The sequence below is a fragment of the Pseudorca crassidens genome, chromosome 6 (assembly GCF_039906515.1).
Source record: "Pseudorca crassidens isolate mPseCra1 chromosome 6, mPseCra1.hap1, whole genome shotgun sequence".
NCBI classification, from domain to species: domain Eukaryota; kingdom Metazoa; phylum Chordata; class Mammalia; order Artiodactyla; family Delphinidae; genus Pseudorca; species Pseudorca crassidens.
In genome coordinates this window covers 94,550,334-94,571,435 of record NC_090301.1, presented here as the reverse complement: position 1 = coordinate 94,571,435, position 21,102 = coordinate 94,550,334, and the positions used below count along the sequence as shown (strand labels likewise).

Here is a 21,102-nt window from a genome sequence, read left to right as displayed (position 1 = left end):
TGCGCCACCAGGAAAGCCCTAACTGAATATTTTAAATGAACTCACTTTTAAAATAATTACTTTAGCTTTGTCCTAAGTGATTATTATCTATGAAATCACGTGGATATGTTACCACATATAAATAGATTTACAACTGTTAAACATTTTTATCCATATTTCACCTAAAATCACCTTATATATGTAACCATTAAGTTGAAAGCGTGGGACCCCGTAAAATACAAGCAAGAAAAACTCTTCTCCCTTGAACTGTACTGTCTTTTCTGCCCCTTGGATCCAATTTTGGCAGGTCCTTGCAACTCTCAAATAATTAAAAACCTTTGTTACTTTTAGTCCCAGGAACAATCCCAAGTGCAGTAATGGAAGTATCCACTTTAGTTTAATACTTGAAACTCTGAACATCATTTCAAGTTAAGCTCCTTCCCTCCTGCCTCTAAGTGCAGCTTTGCCTGGGAAACCTGAAGGGGAGGTGGCAGGTGTGGCATCTTTGTTTCCCCAACTTGTAGGGCACCTTCTTACCCTCCCCACCGTCCTCCCACCTCCCAAACCAGCTGCTATTTCTCCCAACAGGTACAGTGGGTAGAGAGCCGATGTGGGGAGAGGGCAGGTGAGCTCTTACTGGCACCATCCAGTATGAATGCTACCTAGTCCCAGCAGGTGTCTGATGCTGGACCTTCTCTCTGGCAGGACTACTGTGGGTCCTTGGGGTCCCCCTCTTCCCACAGATCACTCATCAACAGTAATACGTTCCCTTATCACAGGCGATGCCTCCTCAGACTGGTCGACTGGCTTCCTCTTGGTACCAGTTTCTGGTAGCCCACACTCCCCGTGGCCCCTTACGCAGAGCCCTTCCCAGTAGGACTTAGTCGGGTGCCCTTCTGTGGGGTCCACACCTGCACCAAGAGAAACCGGCATCCATTCCTTTAATTCTAGGAGCTCAGGGAGATGCCAGAGCAGGCCCTGCTCACGACTCCTCCTTCAGGGCATCCTGTTGACCCCAGTCTCCACCCGTGAGGCGTTGCAGGGCTCGGGTCTGGCACTGATCTGTGTGCCTCAGAAATTCCTGGGAGTGCACGTGAAGCTCCGCAAGTGGTCCCCTGGAGGCCCTTCTTACCTGGTTAGGTAGCAGAGGGGAACAGCCCCCGGCTTCCCCCAGGACGGCCTCCCTCCTTCCCTCTTGGAGTGTGGGGACGTGGGCTGGCTGCTCACTTTGGGGGGCACTTGGTACCCATGTTTGATTGCTGGCCTCTGGGGCCTTGGTATAAGGGGCGAAGCAAGCCCATATGCACACTGTCCCACCTTCCACGGCTGTCCTGCTGCTGTGCCAAGGTGGTGCCCAGCCCCAGTGCTCCAGAAGCCTTCCCTGGAGACGCACAGGACACTCCTGCACAGCGGCCAGGTCGCCTTTGCCGTCAGACAGCATCCGATTGCAGGGCGCGGGCCAAAGCCCGTCAGAATATCATCTCCTCCACTTTTTCAGGAGTGGATGAGTCTCTCAGGTCAAGTCCGTTCCATCCACAAGTCACTGACCCTGTGGAGGTTCTATAGAAAATGCAGCTTCCGATTTCCAGGCAACCTCTTGGTTTTCTAACCTTCCATCGTGACAGCTCTCTCTTTGTCACGGGACAGTCTGTTTCTGTGATTACTGCCCAGACAGACCGATTAGCGGAGCTCCTGAAAGAGCCTGGTTACACATTTAGGCCGCAGTGGTCTGTTTTCAACCTTTCAGCCTGTTTTCTGAGCACAATCGCATAGTCGGGGGGGCTTTGTGGCTTTCAGGCTGGAGCAGAGTGAGGGGTAACATTATCCCTAAGCGACTGCGTCTGCGTTGGTGAGGAGACCAGCCAGCTTTACAATTTGAAGACCTCCTGCCCGTCTCAAAGCAGAAAGGAGGTCGTGTCAAAGGGCTTCTTGTTTTTACAAACTGGCTGGCACATCCCCAGGGCCCTTTAAAAGGCATTCGTTAAGTAGCGGGAAGCTCCAGTGCTAAGGCAGAGAGATCCCGGAGACCTGAAAGTGCTGGGACCGGGGAAGCACACTAATTAAACAGCTGGTTCTGAGGGCAGGATCTGGAGGGGGGCCGCTGGGCAGTGACTCGAAGGCTCTAGCCGTCCCCGGACTCATCACTAGGTTGTCCCATTTGATGGCCCAGGGCAGTATTAGCCCTCTGTGTTTTAAACTAAGAGTATATATTTAAACAGTTTTTACATACATGTCATTATTCCCGTTTCTAGCTCAGCACAGATAGTCAGTGTCTAATAGAACTGGGAAGTGGTATTATCCCCTGTTTGTAGATCCTTCAAGTTGCAGAAACAGGGCTGGTGGCTCTTTCCGCATTACTCATGTATTTAGCCTCAGAAATCTCCCAGTTCCTTTCTTTAGGCCAGAGACCAAAATCTTCACCTGACCAGACAGTGGAGAATAATAAGTCAAGGGCTCTTGAAGATTCTTTCCTTTTCACTCACTCTTTTCTTTTGTCCTCCGTCCCAAACACAAAGGTAGGTAGGCTCTAGAACCACTCCTTTCATCATTGAGGGCAGCCTTACCTACGAATAACTATTCACCCACTGCTCTAGGTGAGTTGTAATTTATACCAGGTGAGGTCCAGTCAAGAATAAGTGTCTATTGAAAATAGATAACCAACAAGGACCTACTGTACAGCACAGGGACCTCTGCTCAGTATTCTGTAATAACCTGCATGGGAAAGGAATTTGAAAAAGAATAGATACATGTATATGTATAACGGAATCACTTTGCTGTACACCTGAAACTAACACAACATTGTAAATCAACTGTAGTCCAATATAAAATAAAAAATCTGCTAAGAAAGAGTAAATGTGGAGCCCAATACAGCAAAAAGAAGCAGAGTCCCTCCTTTTTATTGCCCGTGGGCCCATAGCTGGACTGCCGGCCAGGCTGGAGACGAGAGCACGTTTCCTCTTGTTATTATTCCCCCTGTAATTATTGAGCACCATCTTGTGTCCTAGTGAGGTAAGGCTTTGGGGGGAGAAGGAGTGAGGGGAGTTAGCTTCCTGGAGTCTTGCAGAGCCCTACGAGGCCTGAGTGGGACAGAGCAAGGACCCACACACACCCACCTTAACCTTGGGAGGCTACTTGAAATAAATGAGCCAGGGACTGCAAAGACTTGAAATTATTGTGTAATGTAAATTGTTTCTGCTTCACTGCTGAAATTCACAGAGATTTGCTTTTAGAACTTGACTTCTAATCTTGGAATAAAAGCATTTTTCATCTTTGTTGAATTTTCGACTTCAGGAGCGGGCAGGTGAGGTAGTTTTTTTTTTTTTGCGGTACGCGGGCCTCTCACTGTTGTGGCCTCTCCCATTGCGGAGCACAGGCTCCGGACGCACAGGCTCAGCGGCCATGGCTCACGGGCCCAGCCGCTCCGCAGCATGTGGGATCTTCCCGGACCAGGGCACGAACCCGTGTCCCCTGCATCGGCAGGCGGACTCTCAACCACTGCGCCACCAGGGAAGCCCGAGGTAGTTTCTTTTTGTCCCTCTCTTGCTCCCTCCCTTTCTTTGACCTCACAACTCAAGAGAGAACCTTATACTTGGTAGCTATGTTGAAAGGAAGATGAATCAACCATGAAATATATCTTTTAAGGTTTGCAACTCTCTGATTTATTTTGTTTTGATTCAAATACATCCTTAGGTAAAGTCACGGACCTTAAGCTCATTTGCTGGGAGCAGGTTTTTATGTGGAAGAACTTGGCTCCTGAAACAGGGTGGGAAGGTGGGCGAGACTACAGTAGGTGGGAGGAGATGGGCCATGCCCGAGACATCTTTTCCTGTAAATGCCTTGTTGTTCGTGCGCCCTCTTAAGTCTCCTTCATGCAGCCAGTGTGGGCTTACCGAGCACCTGCTCTGTGCCAGGTCTCTGCAGTCACAGAACCTACGATGTCCTGACCTTCAGAAGTTCACAGTCCCATTGCGTGGACACATAGAGTGACAGCGCAGCCCAAAGGGGCCAAGCAGGAAGATACCAAGGCTACACAGGAGATGGTAGCTGACTTCCCCTGGGTGAGCTCAGGAACGCCGACTTGTAAAGGATGAGGGGGAAGGAGTCCATTCAGGAGAGAAAAGGAAGGAGGAAAAAAGGGCGTCTCAGGGGAAGACGATGCAATGGCAGGCCAGACACATGCGAGAGAGCAGGAGATGTTCGGGAATATGGAGTTAAGTTGTAGGGGGACCTTAAGCAAAGGAGGAGAGGACATGGCCGGAGGTGAAGCTGGAGAGCCTGTAGCAGCCCATGGTTGTGAAGATCCTCGTGTGTGCAGTTGGGGAAGTGGTCTCTCATTGCCATGAGGAGCCTTTGAAAACTTTTATAGAGGGGAACTAAATCTTCAGTTTTGGAAACTGTGGCACTGGGGACGGTGGATTGAAGGACCGAGATCCTAGAAATAGTGTCTTAGCCCAGAGCTTCTAGAAAGGGGGACTGAGACAAAGATTGATATATTACTACTTGTTGGGGAAGGAGGTGCAAGCCCAGGGCTGTAAGGATGAAGGGAAGGGGCCAGGTGAAGTACCAGATGGATCCAGGCTGGCTCCTGCTGCACCAGAAGCCACACAGACACAGCAGCACGGGCGCTGGGCACTCTGGACCCCCTGGAAGGTTTGCAAGGAGGGACTGACTCTACCTTGGCATAGTCTGTAGAGGAGAGAAAAGAGGCTCCCTCCTGTTTCCTTCTCTTTGGCACTGGTTCCCGTCACTGGCGTCCCATACATCTGGGGTGCTGTTTGGGGATGGAGATCCCCCCCCAACCATACCCCTCAACCCTGGGGTAGCTTCTTCCCAGTCTTGACAGCAGAGGGGAGCCTGGCTTGTGTGAGCACCAGCTGAGAAAGAGAAAGAAAAGCAGGCAGGCCGGGGAATCTGAGAAGGCTCGTAAGGGCCGTCACCATTCAGACAGGAAGCTCCGCTCAGAGAGGAGGACAGCAGTCCAAGCAGGAGTGGGTGGATGCCAGAGTGAATGGAGGAGGCTGGAGTAGAGAAAGATGTCCAAGATCTTCATTCTGTAGAGTCAGCAAGCCCAGCCCCAGCCTTTCGGGGAGAAACATCACAGCAATCAGTAAGGGCTTCCATGGCTAGTGTGGGGTGAGGCATACTCTACGGCCTGTGGTTTCCTAAGGAAAATATATGATTCATCATTGTAGATTCATTCATAAAGTCCTGGAATAAGCCAATTCCTGTATTTGCCAGGGAAGGAGAGGAAGCTACTATAAAAATGGTTAAAAATCCATGATGCTCAAAATAAAGAATCTGGTCACAAGTGTACTTGTCAGGATTCTTTCTGCTGAAATGGCAGAAGCCCAGCTTTCCTAGCTTAGGACTGGGGGACTCTCAGAACCCAGGGAAGGGCAGGCATGCCCTGGGCAGAGATGTCACTGGAACAGTGGACCAATACCCTGCTGGGACATGCACCCTCTCACACGTGACTTTCTCTTTGTGACGACTTCCTTTTTCTCTGTCTGGAGCCTGACCTTCATGCACCAGGACTGATGCTGGCTTCAGCAGCCTGGTTTCCAGCTCACTGCTGTGGCTCTGGAGAGCGATTGGCCCTTCACACCCATTCAGCCCTTCCTGGGAAGGACGCCCACTGGCTTAGCACTTACCAGGTGCTCTCCATGGACCAACTAACTCTGTGCAGGGCAGCAGAATTATTATTTTTTAAATGGGAGGCCACAAGGTGCCATGTGGATGAGGGGAAAGAGGGTCCAGGAGAACGGATGTGCATATCTGCCACGGGGAGCAAGGATGCTGATGGGGAGAAAAGTATATAATGTCCACTGCAGCCCAAAGCTCAGAACGCTACCATTCGCCAGAGAGCCTTCCTGTACCCCTAATTCACCAGCTGGAAAAGAAAAGGGCTCCAGATTGTGCGGTTCTGCCTTCTACCTCTCCCCCTGCTAAGGACGCACGCGAGTGTTGCTTTAGATTGAATTGTTTTCCTAAAGCTCTCAATTCAAGCTCTGAATATCTTACGACTAGTTCTACAAACAGAGCTGCCGCCAGCTACACACTGAAAGCCCTGCTCGTTGGCCCCAGCATGCTCTCTCCTTTTCCTTAGCATCTTCCCATCCCCTGCCTCCTAATGAGTTTAGGTAGATTGAAATTTTAATCCATTTGATTGGTTGTATTTAATGGGAATTTAAATTGAACTGAAGACCGAGAGCACTGAGGGGCTGCAGGCTGCTAGCTGGGGCCTTCTGGAGGCACACCTCACCCCCAAGACAGGGGTGGTGGCATGCCGCGACGTGGTGAGTCCCTGCAAGCCCTTTTGGACTGTGTCTCAACAAATTTGTAGGTGATGCGGTTTATGGTGGAGACGATTTTCTCTGACCTTGGTCTGTTAAGTCAGAGGAGGAAAGCTTTCTGGAGAGTGGTATTGATCCAGTTCTTGGATCAGTGGGACCCCCAGTTCCGGGCTGTCACCTTGACCGTGGGCCTGGATGTCCAAAATCAGGAGGGGAGTGGTCCCTGTTGCACACACACCCCTCCCACTGGGGGCCTTCCCGTGGGTGGGGAAAGGCAGGCCAGGACCGTGATTAATTTACAAAACTGCAGCGCCTTCTCTTCCTTTTTTTTTTTCTTAATTTTTATTTTATATTGGAGTATAGTTGATTCACAATGTTGTGATAGTTTCAGGTGTACAGCCAAGTGATTCAGCAATACATATATCTATTCTTTTTTCAGATTCTTTTCCCATGTAGGTTATTGTAGAATACTGAGTAGAGTTTCCTGTGCTATATAGTAGGTCCTTGTGGGTTATCTATTTTATATACAGTAGTGTGTATATGTTAATCCCAAACTCCTAATTTATCCTTATTTCTTAAACACAAAAGATAGCATTTTCCATTGAGGAGAGATCCTTTGAACCTCTTTTTGGCAAAAACTGGGTCCTCCAGTGAGATGGCAGTGGTGCAAGCTTTGGTGTCATACCGACTGGTTTCTGTTCTTTCTTGGTTGCATGTATTTTAATTTTTGTATTTCAGTTGTGAAATATATCAAATATGCCCACCACCCAGATGTATAGATGTTGATATTGTCCAATTGTTTTCTTAAGAGAAAAATGATATAGTTCAAATATCATGAAAGCTCCAGCCGCCTCCCCAGACCCTCCCTTCCCTCCTCAGTGATCAATAGCTGGAAATTGTATCTGTCATCCCCATGCATATTTTTGTAGTTAACTCCAAATGCCCATATGTAAAAATATTGTTGATATGCCTAACATGGACTACTACTGCTTTGCATGGTTAAAAAATGGCATCGAGCCATACAGATTCTTTTGCAATCCGTCCCAGCACTGCTGCTCACTTGTAGAAACCATGGACTAGTTGCTCAACTTTTTGAGCTGCAGGCAGATGGTTAAGATGCTGGTTGTGTTCATCCTGGCGCAGTCCAGGTGATCAAGGATCAAAGCCTGGAGAGGAGGAGACAATTTGATAGTACAGAGGCAGAATCAGCAGGGCTTTGTGACTAATTTGATGTGTGGAATGCCAAGTGTGATTCTGGTACCTGGCTAGGAGACGAATGCCAATCACTGAGATCGGGAGCCTGGGGGTAGGGTTTCTGGTCTGGGAAAGTAAGGCACTGAATGACCTGTTAAGGCGTGGAAGTGTCCGTGGCAACCCAGGAGGGGAGGTTCAGGAGGCAGTTGGATTTTGTGAAATCAGGCAGTGGTTTGGAGCTGGCGATGCCTCTTTGGGTTCCCTTCGCATCCGGTGAGCATTCACTTTGGGAAGGAAGGGGGCGGCTCCTCCCTGGAATCACCCTGGGGAATCACCCTGGCCAGGTTTCTTCAGAATTCTGACAAGTGGCAACAAGAGACCTGAGGTGGAATCACTTCATTGTCATGTCATCTTGAAAGGTTAGGGTTATATCTGAACCATTTCTTTTTCCCTCTAATAACCTGTTGTGATTTCCTCCTTCATAAAATTACAGAAATCCTCTCTGAATGGAATTTCTGCTTTCAGACTTTACCGTGCCTTCTTGTAATAAGTTCATAGACTTTACCAGCCTTGGCATAGACTTCTTTCTCTTTGCCTGAACTTGCCCCCTTGTTAAACCTCAAGGAGCCCCAGCCTTTCCTGGGATGGGTGGCAGGACATGCGTCTTCCCAGGCATTTGGTGTGGCAATCCTAACCTCGAGTTTGTCTGCCGTGAGTATTCATCTCCAGGTTAGGACCTGGGTGATCGTTCACTGGTCTCCTTTGTCGCTCACTGCGGACCTGGTTCAGGGGCTATTGGTCCATCCTGACTAGTTAGCAGCTGGTTTTTCACAGGGAAATGTCTCTCTTTGCTTTATTAAAGAAAAGATGCCTGCCCCCAGCCTCGTCCCTGCCGAAAGCCCTGAATGACATCCTGACAGGCCTCCCTTTAGATGGGAGGGATCCAGCCAGAGGGGCCCAGACAGAAGAGTTGGGGGGGGGGAATTTGGGCAGCTGCTGTTATTCTAAGGGTCCAGACAGACTCTCGGGCTGATGGGGTGGGACCCAGAAGCACCTCTGGGCCCTGCTTTTCTCCCTTCTGTCTCTCTGCTTTCTTTTCTCACTCTCTCCTCTCTTCCTCTCCCTTCATCCTCCTCCTCTTACCTTTCTTTCCATCCCCTCTTCTAACTCTCTCCTCCCTCTCCCTCCCCCCTCATCAGTCTGTCTCCCCCTCCCCATCTCTCTCCCTCCTCCTCCTCCTCTGTCCCCCTCCTCTTTCCCCTCCCTTCCTCTTTCCCCTCCCCTCCTCTTTCCCCTCCCTTCCTCTTTCCCCTCCCCTCCTCTTTCCCCTCCCCTCCTCTTTCCCCCTCCCCTCCTCTTTCCCCCTCCCCCTGCTCTCCCCCTCCCCTCCTCTTCCCCCTCCCCCTCCTTCCCCCTCCCCTCCTCTTTCCCCCTCCCCTCCTCTTTCCCCCTCCCCTCCTCTTTCCCCCTCCCCTCCTCTCCCCCTCCGTTCCTCTCCCCCTCCCCTCCTCTTCCCCCTCCCCTCCTCTTTCCCTCTCCTCTCCCCTTCCTCTTTCCCCTCCCCTTTCCCCCTCCCCCTTCCCCCTCCCCTCCTCTTTCCCCCTCCCCCTTCCCCCTCCCCCTCCTCTTTCCCCCTCCCCCTTTCTCTCTCCTCCTCCCCCTTGCCCTTCCCCTCTCCCTCCCCCCTCCTTTTCCCCTCCTCCCTCCCCACCCCTGCTCTCTTTCTGTCACACTCACAGGGGGAATGTCTAGGTCGCAGTCACTCCAGGTCCCTCTTATTACCCATTATGCATCTTTGTCTCCCTCTCCTCCTTTCAGCTCTTACCTAGTTCTCTTCTCACCCTCACCCCCAAGACTGTCATCTGACTTCCCCAGAACTTGCATCTGGTCCATAACTGCCCGGACTCCAACACCGCATGACCTTTTTGCTCCACAACCCCAGCCGTCTGTCAGTCATCTCTCTGTGAGCAGGACTCTGAGCTCCTGAGAGAGAGGGTCTGACCAGCACAGCTCATTGTCCTGAGCCCGGCCACTCTGTCCCGGGCTGCTGGCCAGCCTGGGGATGGGTCCCCCTCAGGTCAGACACACTCTGGGCCGGTCAGAAGTGGCAGGGGGTGGGCAGGGTTACAGAAACCCTTGCCTACCTACCAGGGGCTGGGGTGGAGGTAGAGCCCCTGGGAAAGGGGGTTTGTGGGCTCAGGAGTAATCAGGTCCCTCTAGCACAAAAACTGTGTCATAGACCCCCTCCAGTTAACTCACAGCAGGAAGATGATCCTCAATTTGGCTCAAGCTGAATGGGAGTCATGGTTTATAAACTGTTCCTAGTCACCTCCGCACGAATGGAAGGGTATACATCTCTGAGGTGATGAATTTAGCATCTTCCAGCCACGCCGAACATGGCATGAAATTAGACTTTAATTCGGAATGTTCATTTTATTCACACAGTAGGGTGCAGGGGTGGACTTGATTGATTGCAAACAAAACAAAATCTTTCAGTGCATAAAATGGAGATTGTGGACTGTACTGTTTTTCCAGTCGTGAAGACTTCGGTTACAGGATTTGAAACGTGTATCCCCCAAAGTTGAGTGCTTTGTAGTATTCTCACCTGCGAGATGTAGGCAGACGGTAGACCCTGAACCGGGCTCAGGATGCCTGGAGCTGTCCTACCAGGTCAGAGCGAGGGCCCCGCACCCCAGGGGTGTTGCTGCCCCTCCTCTCTTCAGAGCCCATCATGTGCTCTGTGGCTGCTGATGCCACACCCCCGTGTCCCTTGCGGTCTTAAGTCACAAAACCGGCGATTATTACACTTTCCTGGAGTGTGCGAAAACAGGCTTCAAATGGGAAGAACCCTGTCCCACTTTTATACAACTGGAAAACATTACAGCACTTGAATCTTTCAAATGTCCAGGAAAAAAAACCCCAAAAGACAACCCACAAAATCCAGCTTGTGTGACTTAGTCACACGGAAACATGAAGAGGAAGGGAAAGGGAGTTTGCTTCCTACTTGCAGGTGGTTTTGATTTAGAAAATGTGCCTCGAAATTCAGTTCCTACCAACACAGAGGAGAGGTTTTGTTTTGCTTCTAAGAAAAGTAAAACTACTCTTGAATGTTTCAGGACTCATCAAAGTTTCCATTTAACATTTTTTCCACTTTTGTCTACCTGGATTTTCTCATCATCTCTGCATATGGTGAGTCAATCAGTGTATATTGTGGGAAACTCTCATCCCCCCATGATCCGAATTAGGTGGGATCCAGTTCTGACAACATGAGTTAATCATCACTAGAAGTACTGGCAAGAGCTGGGGATGTTTGCGTTCCTCAGGGACAGTTTAGCGTCTCCAGATAAATATTCCAATCCAGCTGACTGCCTTCTCTGAGCTTTCCTTCCCCAAACTTACTCCCCCGTAAGGAAGACAAGCCAAAAGCAAAGTGTTGGGTCCCCGGTAATTTACAAGGCTAGGACAATACTTCAAAACAATTGGTCTTGAGCCATCGTTACTATTCAGTACTATGTCGCTATAGGATATGTTTCTTCTTGCAGAATTGTACAGTATCCACGTGACTGCTTTTACCCTCAAAATCCAGTCAGATTACTTTTGAAAGAAGTTTTAGGAATTGGGTTGCCAAATTCATGCAATCTCCATGTTAAGAGCTCCTGTCTCTGTGGCCTCCAGCTATGAGGCAGGTTTTTATGAGAACAAAAAGAGAAATACCTTCTCCTGTGTCCCCTCTTTAGAATAAGAAGCTCTACTTGGACATCATTCACACATACATGGAAGTGCATGCGACTGTTTACGGCTCCAGCACAAAGAACATTCCCAGTTACGTGAAAAACCACGGGATCCTCAGTGGACGGGACTTGCAGTTTCTTCTCCGAGAAACCAAGGTAAGTTTTTTGTAGTTTTGTAAAAATGCATCAGTATTGTTGTGCGGAGGTTTGTTTCTCTTGCCATTGCAAATGGGATCAGAATCTTCGGTGCTTTCTCTTCAGTGGTACCATTGATCTTCAGGTCATTGCTGGGCAGTGGTTTTCTAGACTAGCTGTAGCTTAAAAGTTAGCAAATTGTGAAAAAAACTTATTTACTGAGGACCTGCTTTGTGCCAAGAAGCATCAGGTGAGGGGCTGGGGACATGGCGGCAAACAGGAAAAGTAGGGTATCAGACGTTCTCAGAGAGCAGCAGCTTTCCCAGCAAGCCTGGGGCCACTTAACTCCTGCATCTCTCCAATCCCCCCTGTTCAAGGAACCCGTCCCCCAACTAGCTTTTCATCACACCTGCTTGTTCAGTATTTGTACTGGACACTGGAGAAGTTCAGACAAGGGAAGAGTCCTCGGGGGCTCAGGGAGCAAGGAAGGCATTGTGAGAGCTGTGAGAGGTGAAGGATGTGGGTGTGCATGCACCTGGCATTTGGCACAGACGGCAGTGAGTCAGGTGGTAGAGGTGGAGATGACACACCCGGGAGAGTCAAGAGACCAATCCAGCGAGTCTGTGTGTCGGGAAATAGTGGAAGATAAAATTTGATGAGGGGCTGAGGGTCTGAATGTCACAGCTGTAGAATTCAGGCCACGTGGTGTGGGCAGGTGGGTAGGAGCAGCTGATGGACGGTCATTTCAGTAGCATGATGAGCGTGGTGTTTTCACACCCTGGGGGCGTCCACCCAGTGGCCTCTGGCCTGTCTATAATTCTGACATGGACGAACCCGGTGAGGTTAGGGGACCTGCAAATAGATCCGTGTTGGGCCTTGAAGGGTTGGCTGGCACGTTGATGTATCCCTCATGTTTATTAATAAGCTCTTTTTTAAAAAACTTAAACGTATATATCTTAAAAATCTTTCCGTATCAGAAGTAGCTGGGCTAAAGGATATATACGTTTTTAGTTTTAAAGATTATAGCCAAAATGGCTCCACAGATATCATACAGTCTATCAGTCAGTGCTTGTTACCTTTCTCTGTGAGTGAGGCAGAGCACCTATTCACATGTTTATCGCATAGATTCCTGATTCCTGCCTCTAAATGCTGCACGTTCTTTAGGTAAAATACTGCAATCCATTAAAAGGGTTATGGTATTGAACACGATAACATCACAGGTATTAGACAAATATATCAGACTTCAGTCAGTTATTTAGATAAGCAAAGAGGATTGTAATACATATCATGGAAATTCATGTTTATTAATAAGCTCTTATGTGTGAATTTTACAAATATGTCTCGAGCAGCTCCTATGTGCCAGGCATCGTGCAAGGGATACAGGGGCAAAGAAAACAAGCGCGATCCCTGCCCTGCATTATCAGTAGTGAATTGTTCAGCTCTGGTCCTGACTGCATTTTCATTGTCCAGGTAGAGGGGAGGGGCCGAGCGGATGAGCTTCTGTGGCATCGTAGCATTTCTGATCAGTGTGTGTGATACTTCAGTGTGGGAAAGCACATTCCTAGATGCTGTCCTGTGTACTTCTCACCACAGCCTTCAGAGGTAGGCAGGGCAGGTACTACTGTTAACTTTATTCTAAACAGGAGAAAATAGACTAGAGAGTGGTTGGGCTTGTCCATTGTCACTGAGGTCACCCTGGAGGTAACCCTGACTCTCGATTTTTTTATTGCAAGTGAAAGCTCTGCTAGGCCCTCGACGTACCAGCCTCATGAATAAACGTACAAACTTAAGAACATTCAGTGGATAGTCACAAGCCCAAAGAATCTGCATCTCCTTTCTGCCTCAGTTTCTCCATAGGTAAATGCATTTGATCATGTCTACCTCCCAAGTCATGTGTGTGATGCCATGAATAAATTCACTTGATAAATTTCTCTCCTTGGCCAAAGGAGAGAAAGTTTGTTTCATTAAGATTTGATTTCCTTACAAGGTCATCTGCAGTCTGATGACGGTGGCCATCACCAGTGCTCCCTGGTTTGCACTGTTTGCTTTCCGTTCACCTTCTGTCTTAGGAGGACATTTTAGAATCATTAGAAAGTCCAGGCTCTTTTTTTTTTTTTTTTTTGGCGATACGCGGGCTTCTCACTGTTGGGGCCTCTCCCGTTGCGGAGCACAGGCTCCGGATGCGCGGGCTCAGCAGCCATGGCTCACGGGCCCAGCTGCTCCGCGGCACGTGGGATCTTCCCGGACCGGGGCACGAACCCGTGTCCCCTGCATCGGCAGGCGGACTCTCAACCACTGCGCCACCAGGGAAGCCCGAAAGTCCAGGCTCTTTACCCGTAATGCTATTTTTGCTTCATTTTACTTTTCCCCACATCAGATTGTGGGAAAAGCTCAAGCTCCTTTAAAATTACAGTTGGCAACGCTGCTTCTCTGTCATCACTGTCCCACACGCTTCTATTAACCCAGCTGTGTGAATGTCTTACTCAGCCTTACAAATCTTAAAAGAACACTTACTTACAGACCGTCCACTTACTCTGTCAGAGAATGAGATAGGCCGAAGCTAAGGTCCCTGATGTGTGGAGAGCAACAGAGAAGAGGCCTGGAAGGCCCAGGCCATGAGGTCGGAGATTGCCTGAGATTACCCAAGGATTACAGCTGGAATTTTTTTTTTTTTTGAGTGTAAGGGTCATCTGTTTATCCTTGAAAAACTGGTACTTTCAGAGGATGTCGCTGATCCCATTTTGTATTTCCTGTTCAGAGGAGTAGAATATATGAAAGGACTCCGAGTGGAATTATGGCTAAAACGGTCGGCAAATACGATGAAAATGAGGCGGTGTGTTGCTGAGGCTCCCCCTCTACCCAGAACACAGCGGCAGCACTGAAATGAATGAATCTTGGGCTTTGGAATAATGACACTAAAGACTAGTCAGGCTTTGCATTTATAACCCTTTCTGCCTCTAACTCCTTCCTCGGTGTCTCTGAGCAATTTAAAAGTGATTTATTCCAATCCACATTGGAAGTGCAGAACTGGGGATGCAGACAAGCAAACGTGTGTGGAATGAATGGGATGTGCACGTTCCTCAGACTCGTTATGGGAGAGGGAAGCGAGTCGGGTGCCCCTCCAAGGTCTAGAGACATATTGAAATGATTGATGCATAACCAGCTTTTGACTTACTGTTTTTCTTTATGAGCCATCTTTGAATCTCTGCACCAAGCCCCGAAAACTGTCTCCTCAGCAGAATTGTGTCCCTGCGTGTGAGGAGGGGCCCTCACGAAGGGCCCACAGAGCCTAATGGAGATGGGAGGGATTCAGTGTAACCCTCAAGTCGGGGCTCAGGAGCTGGGAAGTTGTTGAATGTAGAAGACTCTTCTAATAGGCATATAAATGTGGATGAATTCATTTATCAAAAGACCAGAGATGAGTCATTTGGGCCAGCAAACTCCAGGAGAGCAATTTAAGCCAGCAAATAAGGACCGAACTGGGGTGGCGTGTTTTTATTTTTGGCTTCAGTCCCCATCTTCCTTAATGTGATTTCTTTCTTCTCCTTCCTAATTTTCCCCTCCCTGTGCCCACCTCCCCCAGTCTCACCAGGGGAATTTCCTTACAGATTGGGGCATCCGCATCCCACACTGGCTTGGAGGAGCATTTGGAGTGAGCCCAAACGGGTACCTCCCTTTCTGACAGTGAGAGTCGAGAACAAATCTGGCTGTGGGAAAGCAGAGGAAGAAGCAGCTGCTGCCCCTGCTGTTGCCACACACCTTTTCTGCCCACAACTCTGGCCGTTTCCCCCTCCAGCCCTTGGATGGGGCATGGCGGCCCTGTTTCCCTCCCACGTCAGCTCAGCAGCTTTAGCTGTGGTACTCGCCCAGAAGCCCGGGCAGGGTTGGAAGATAGGCAGTATGTACCACTGTCCCTGTTCCATTCCATCCTCGGGTCTGACCTCCCCTATCAACCGTGGCTCTTCCCACAAGCTTGGATGTGGTTGCACAAGCTCTGTCAAAAACCCAGGGACCAAGGCATCCACCACCAGTGGACCAGACCCTCGTGCAGCTCCATGAGAACCCAGGGGCTCTGCTTATTCTGTTGACAGTTACCTCCTCAGGGCCTGGCTTGCAGAGGCCTTCAGATAACCGGATGAAGAATGAAGGAAGGAGTCCAGAAGAAATCCACTGGCCATCTGGGATCTTGGGGCCATGCCCCTAGGAGTGATTTCTTGCTTTTCTCCTGAATCATGTGCCCAGATCGCCAAGATCTCCCCACCAAGGGACACTGTCCTTCTGATAGCCCATGCTTGCCTCTCCGTGGTGTTGCCCACATCCTCAGGCCCTGTGAGAGAGAGCCCAAGAGCGAGCTTACTGCTGGAGCAACCCGTCTTCCGTGTCTACTTCAGGTCCTCCAGTATTCAACCTCAGGCAGTCAAGCAGGTTTCATCCTGGTGACAGGTCCCAAAAGCCATTCCCATTCCAACTAGATGGAAACTAATTAGCATACACTTACATATGCACACACACTCCATCCTCCCCCCTCCCCTCCCACCTATGTATATAGAATGTAGAACGTATGGACATAGGATTTATTAACCTCTCCGAATGAGGTTTCAAGAACAAAGGCACCTCCTGACACCCAAATACACACAACCCATTCATATTATCACGGGGCACGACCGTGGGGTTTTACTGCAACAGTAACGACCATCTCTCTAACCCTTCCCTGTGTTAAGCCCTTTCCATGAATTCTCTCTTCATCACTAAAGTCCTCTGACCTCGGTACCGTTAGAGCACATCTTAACTGCGGTGGCGAGCCAGGCCTGTGATGCCTCCGCACCGTCAGGAGCTGAGGGGTAGGCCTGGTGAGCTATTGGGGTGAGAGTGGTGGTCCGGGACAGCTCCTGCGAGGAGGTGCACCTGAGCTGCCTCTTCGTAGCAGACATTGCATGCTGGCACAGCTGAAGATGGTCGGCATCTACAGCTGTACATGTATCTGAATGTTCTCTTCCTCTCCATCTTCAGGGTAACATGCTTTCTCAATGCAAATTGCAATGCATTGGATTTTGTGCTGGGGCTTCCACATGACCGAAGGGCAGGGACTTGTGATCTCGATGTTGTTGTTGGGTTTTTAGTTTTGTTTCTGGAAGGCCACTTACATAGTGGGCATAGTCTGGGAGTCTACCCAGTGAGCTGGTCTCCAGGAAATGACCTTTGATTTAGTGGCCGATACTGACTACCCTGGGGTGCTTAAATGTGCTTGGCAAGTATCATTGTCTTTGTCTCCTTTGCCCTCCTGGACCTTTAGGAGACAGTCTTCAGGTAGGGTAGGTGAGGGGCTTATGGAGCCCAGGAGAGGGTGTAGCCAAACATATATGGGAGAGATTTGGGGCACTGTTTTCTCTTCCATCAGCGTTGGGTACAAAAGGGAAGACAGATGTCCAGAGAGGGGACCCTGCCGGCGACACAAAAGCATCACCTATCAGGAAAATAGATTTTCTCCATATGCAGCCTTGTGTGGATTCCTTTTAAAGATATAAAAGGGATACCTGTTATCAAAAATGTAATGATTCCCAATCATTACATGAAGAATAAACAAGTAAGGCTTAGCCGTAGCATGTGGCTCATGGGACTGGCCTTTGCTTGAGGCAGTCACTGTAAACTGTGTCCTCTCTGTCTTCTGATGGATGCCTCTCCCTGTTTTTAATCCAGGTACTTTATGAAACACAGAGAACTCATAAATACACGTAAGCAGTGCTGAACCTCTCGTAAAACCCCACAACCACAACTCCTGCACAGCAAACTCCAGCTAGACAACAAAAGGTCGTGTATGTGCTGCACGTAAAGTTGAACCTGGGTTTGAACTTGGACTAGCGTTTAGCGAACATTTACTAAGTGCCAAACCCTGGAATACATCCTTTCCATGAAATATCTCCTTGAATCCTCAGAGCAGCCCCGTGAAATAAAGCACAATTACTTTCACCACTTTACACATGAAAAGACAGGTTTAGAGAGCTTGTGTTACCTTGACTAAGGCCCATAGCTAGACAGAATGCATTATCAGTGGACCTCAGATACTCCATAGAGAGAAGCGTATAACAATTTCCCACAGTTACAGAGCTAGGAAATGATGCAGTCAGGGTTGGAAACCTGGTCAGCCTGACTCCAGAGCTTGTGCTCTTAATCACCACATTGTCCTGATCTCAGAACTACCTTTATCCACCTTTAAAGGATTCTTTGTGAACTACTCCGCTTAGGGGTTTAAAACAATTTTGCTTCTCCTTTCACACAGAGTGAAAATCTGAGTGGTTTAACTAATAAACTCTTTGTCGACATGTAGGGACTTCCCAATCCTGGAGCTTCATCTGTTCTCTCTTCCTTAGTGTTAGTTCAAAAGTTAAATTTTAGAGTATGTAATTTAAAGCTCTATTTAGAAATGCTCGTTGATGGAGTCAGAGCTGCAGCCATGGAGATGTCCCGTCGTCTGGAAGATCCTCGTTACATTCTAGGCTTCTGAAAGCCAGATGAAGTATCAATAAAATATGCTGTGTCCTCCTGAGGAGTTAAGCCTCTGCACTTGAATGAATTCTTGCAGTGTCTCTCTTGCCCCCATGCTAAGGAAATCTGTAAGCGAGCAGAATGACGGGGGGAGTGGGGAATTAGGGGAAAAGCAATTTAGTGTGGTTAAGGTAGCAGTGTGTGGCAAGGCCGTAAGCACTCAAAAGTTCATGGAATACCCTTTGGTGGTGATGAACTGTCTGCCTATCCTGTTGTCATTCAAACCTCAAGTGTGCTATTTGACCTTAATACATCTGCTCCATTATAATGTCACAGGTAGTGAGTACACAGGAAGCAAGAAGGAAGGTTGCTTATTGACAGAAGTGACAAAGAACTGTTATTTTGGTGTTTCCAAGGAATGCGTTTCCTGCGATCCTAATGAGTGTGATGAGAAGACTCATTGCCAAGAGATTGTGTGATATTGGCTTTATCTTCTTTCTGAAATGGTGCGGCTTCGGAGAGTTAGCCTGAAGTGTTTATGTGTACTGAGATATTCGGATGCCAGCAGGGCAGAAGAGGGGGTGCAAGTCGTTATTCACATATAATTAAACCTACGTCACATTCAAGTCCATTAAGCAACAGCCTCAAATCCTTTTAATTAATGGGTTCAGATTGGTGGGCCTGAAGGAGCTAATTAAATTTTTTCCCCAGGATTTTCTATTTAAATAGACAACCATTGTGCTTCCTACATTTCCTCCAAAGTTATTCTTTGTAATTTAGTGTTGATGAAGGTATCAACACTTCATGGCAGGCCCTGGTTTTCAGAGGTCAGAAAACACTGTGGGCCCCTGGTTAAACCCACGGAGACCCCTGTCTGCATCTTCCAGGATCTGGAAGTCCTGTGCTTTCCTGAGCCCAGCCACGGCCTGACAGAGGTCCTCTTTTCCCTGGAGAGCCGACACCTCCTCCCCCAAATCTGCTGGGGGTGGCAGATCACAGAGATCAAAAGCCTCAAGGATAGTAACCCTGGGTTCTTCGTATTTAACAAAGCTGGGATGTCTTGGGACTATTTCTTCATGCCCTCGTGGAAGACGGCTTCCAAGCTCTTCTGCTACCACATTTTCCCTCACCCCTGTGTCTCCAGTTCTCCTGCTCCAGGAGAAATGACCCAGCCAGCAGTGAGAGCTCGGCTGGCTTCTTAAAGCTTTTCTTCCACAGTTCCCTCCTCTGTGGACGCCCCTGAGGGTCATCTCAAGGTTTACAGGATATGAAAGGTTATTCTTCCCAAACAATAAAAAGGTTAAGTACCCTGTTCTGTGCAGAAGAACATACAGTTATAGGAGAGGGCATCTCTCCAGAAAACCTGAGATTTTAGTTTCTTGCCCCAGAAAATTCCCTGCGGGGGCTTCATGACTCTTCAATATGCCTAACATGGGCCACGCTGCGTGTTCAGCCCTGGAACTGAGTGCCCAGCACGTACGGGTTGCATCTTCCAGTGCTGCCGGGGTCAGACTCAGGGCTGTCTAGGCAGAAGTATTCCAGATCATCATTCAATTAAAGCGGCTGCAGAGACAGGATTACTGGGGAGAGGGCCCCGGAAAGCATCTAGCCGTATCCAATTCAGCAGCATCCTTCACTCTCGGGGCATGGCCATGTGGATGTTCCCCAACATGATGGCAGAAGGAAAGGACACCCTGGGACCCAGTTATTCTTTGCCACTTGATGTGCCTGGGAGACTGGAGAGATTTCAGCATTTGCTCCTTCATGTGGGTAGGGAGATCTCACACGTCACCAAGGCTAGACTTGGACCAAGCCCATCAGGACCCACAGCCGTCCAGTGGTGTGAAATACCCCGAGGGGAGGGTACGCAAGGATGCCTTTCTATGAGATGATGTTTCATTTCTGGACCCAGGAGTCAGTGCCACTGACTGCAGGGAGGCCCCTTTGTCACAGCGGCTCTCAGCCGTGGTCCCTGTGAGGACTCTGAGATGTGTTTTTGCTGCCATCTCTTGTCTGCCGTGGGGACAACTCGTGGTTTACTTGCTGGGGTGGGAAAGCCTTGCCCAGTTACAGCTCTACACCCTCTCCCCACATTGAGGGGAAAATAAAACCCAAGATGCTGGTGTCCCCCAGTGAAAACCCCATTATGAAAACCCATGTTTGCTGACCTACCATCATTTTAATGCAGCTCCATGTGAACTGTAATCAAACCGCCGAGCGACCTTTCTGTCCCTCTGCCCAGCATCACTGAAAGGGCCTGTTGTTCCTTTGGTTCAATGAAGAAACCTTCTGTTTAGTTAAGCAAGTGTTTTTGCAGTCATGTCTCCTGGTAAGTTACAGAAAGATTATTGTTGGGTCTTGGGTTTTGTTGTTGTTTTTATTCTGTGAGTACCTCCACCCCCCTACCCCTTCAGCTGCCCACCCTGACACTTACTGCTTTACTTTTTCACAAAGGAGGGAAATTCATAATGACCTGAGCAGCTTCCTGGGCCCTTCAAGGTCCCTGGTCATGTTTTTCAGGTCCTAGTGTAAGCTGGCTTCTCATTTATCCACCCCCAACCAGGGCCTGGGAACTTTCCAGAGTCTCAGAGGCATCAGCACAGGAATGGAGCCCAGAAGAGACCCCCATGAGCCAGGGACGCCAGTCTGATTGATGTGTTTACATGTGGTGTGCTTCTCTGTCTTACAGCTGTTTGTTGGACTTGGGTTCCCTTATGAAGGCCCGGCTCCCTTGGAGGCCATCGCAAATGGATGTGCTTTTCTGAATCCCAAGTTCAACCCACCCAAAAGCAGCAAAAACACAGACTTTTTCATTGGCAAGCCAACTCTGAGAGAGGTAAGCATCTGTAAAACTCATTCTACTTTCACTCGTAGGAATGGTAGCTATTTATTGAGTGCTAGGAGCCCATTTGAACCTCAGAGCCTTGGACGGTAGGTATTGTCAACTTCCTTTCACTTAGTTGGGTGGAAGGGGGAGGGTGTGCAGGGGCTCAGAGAGATGGATGACTTGATTACATCCCCTCACTAAGTAGTGGCAGAGCCAGGATTTCGATCTATTTCCGTTCTACAAAGTACGGGGTCTTTTCGCCCTACCCCATCTCCATCCTAATTTGAACAGATATCGCCGGTCTTCCAATTAGCTGAACTCTGATTCCCTGGATGATTAGAGTTTATGGAATAAAAAGAAAATCAAGGGGTTAACAGGTATTTGTAAAGAACCTACTCTCTGTGAGGAGCTTTGGGGAATACAAAGTGGGCTGTGGGCTCCTTCCTTGAAGAATCATCAT

General features: G+C 48.9%; 1 protein-coding gene across 4 annotated transcripts in view; it reads left to right on the top strand.

The window, feature by feature from the left end:
• Window positions 1-21,102, top strand: part of MGAT5 (alpha-1,6-mannosylglycoprotein 6-beta-N-acetylglucosaminyltransferase) — a 367,372-nt gene that overhangs the window by 306,405 nt on the left and 39,865 nt on the right. For all 4 annotated transcript variants that reach the window (XM_067742121.1, XM_067742120.1, XM_067742119.1 and 1 more), the window contains exons 13-14: window positions 11,204-11,353; window positions 20,505-20,651. In XM_067742121.1, coding sequence (XP_067598222.1) covers window positions 11,204-11,353; window positions 20,505-20,651 — 297 coding nt within the window. The remainder of the gene's footprint in view (window positions 1-11,203; window positions 11,354-20,504; window positions 20,652-21,102) is intronic.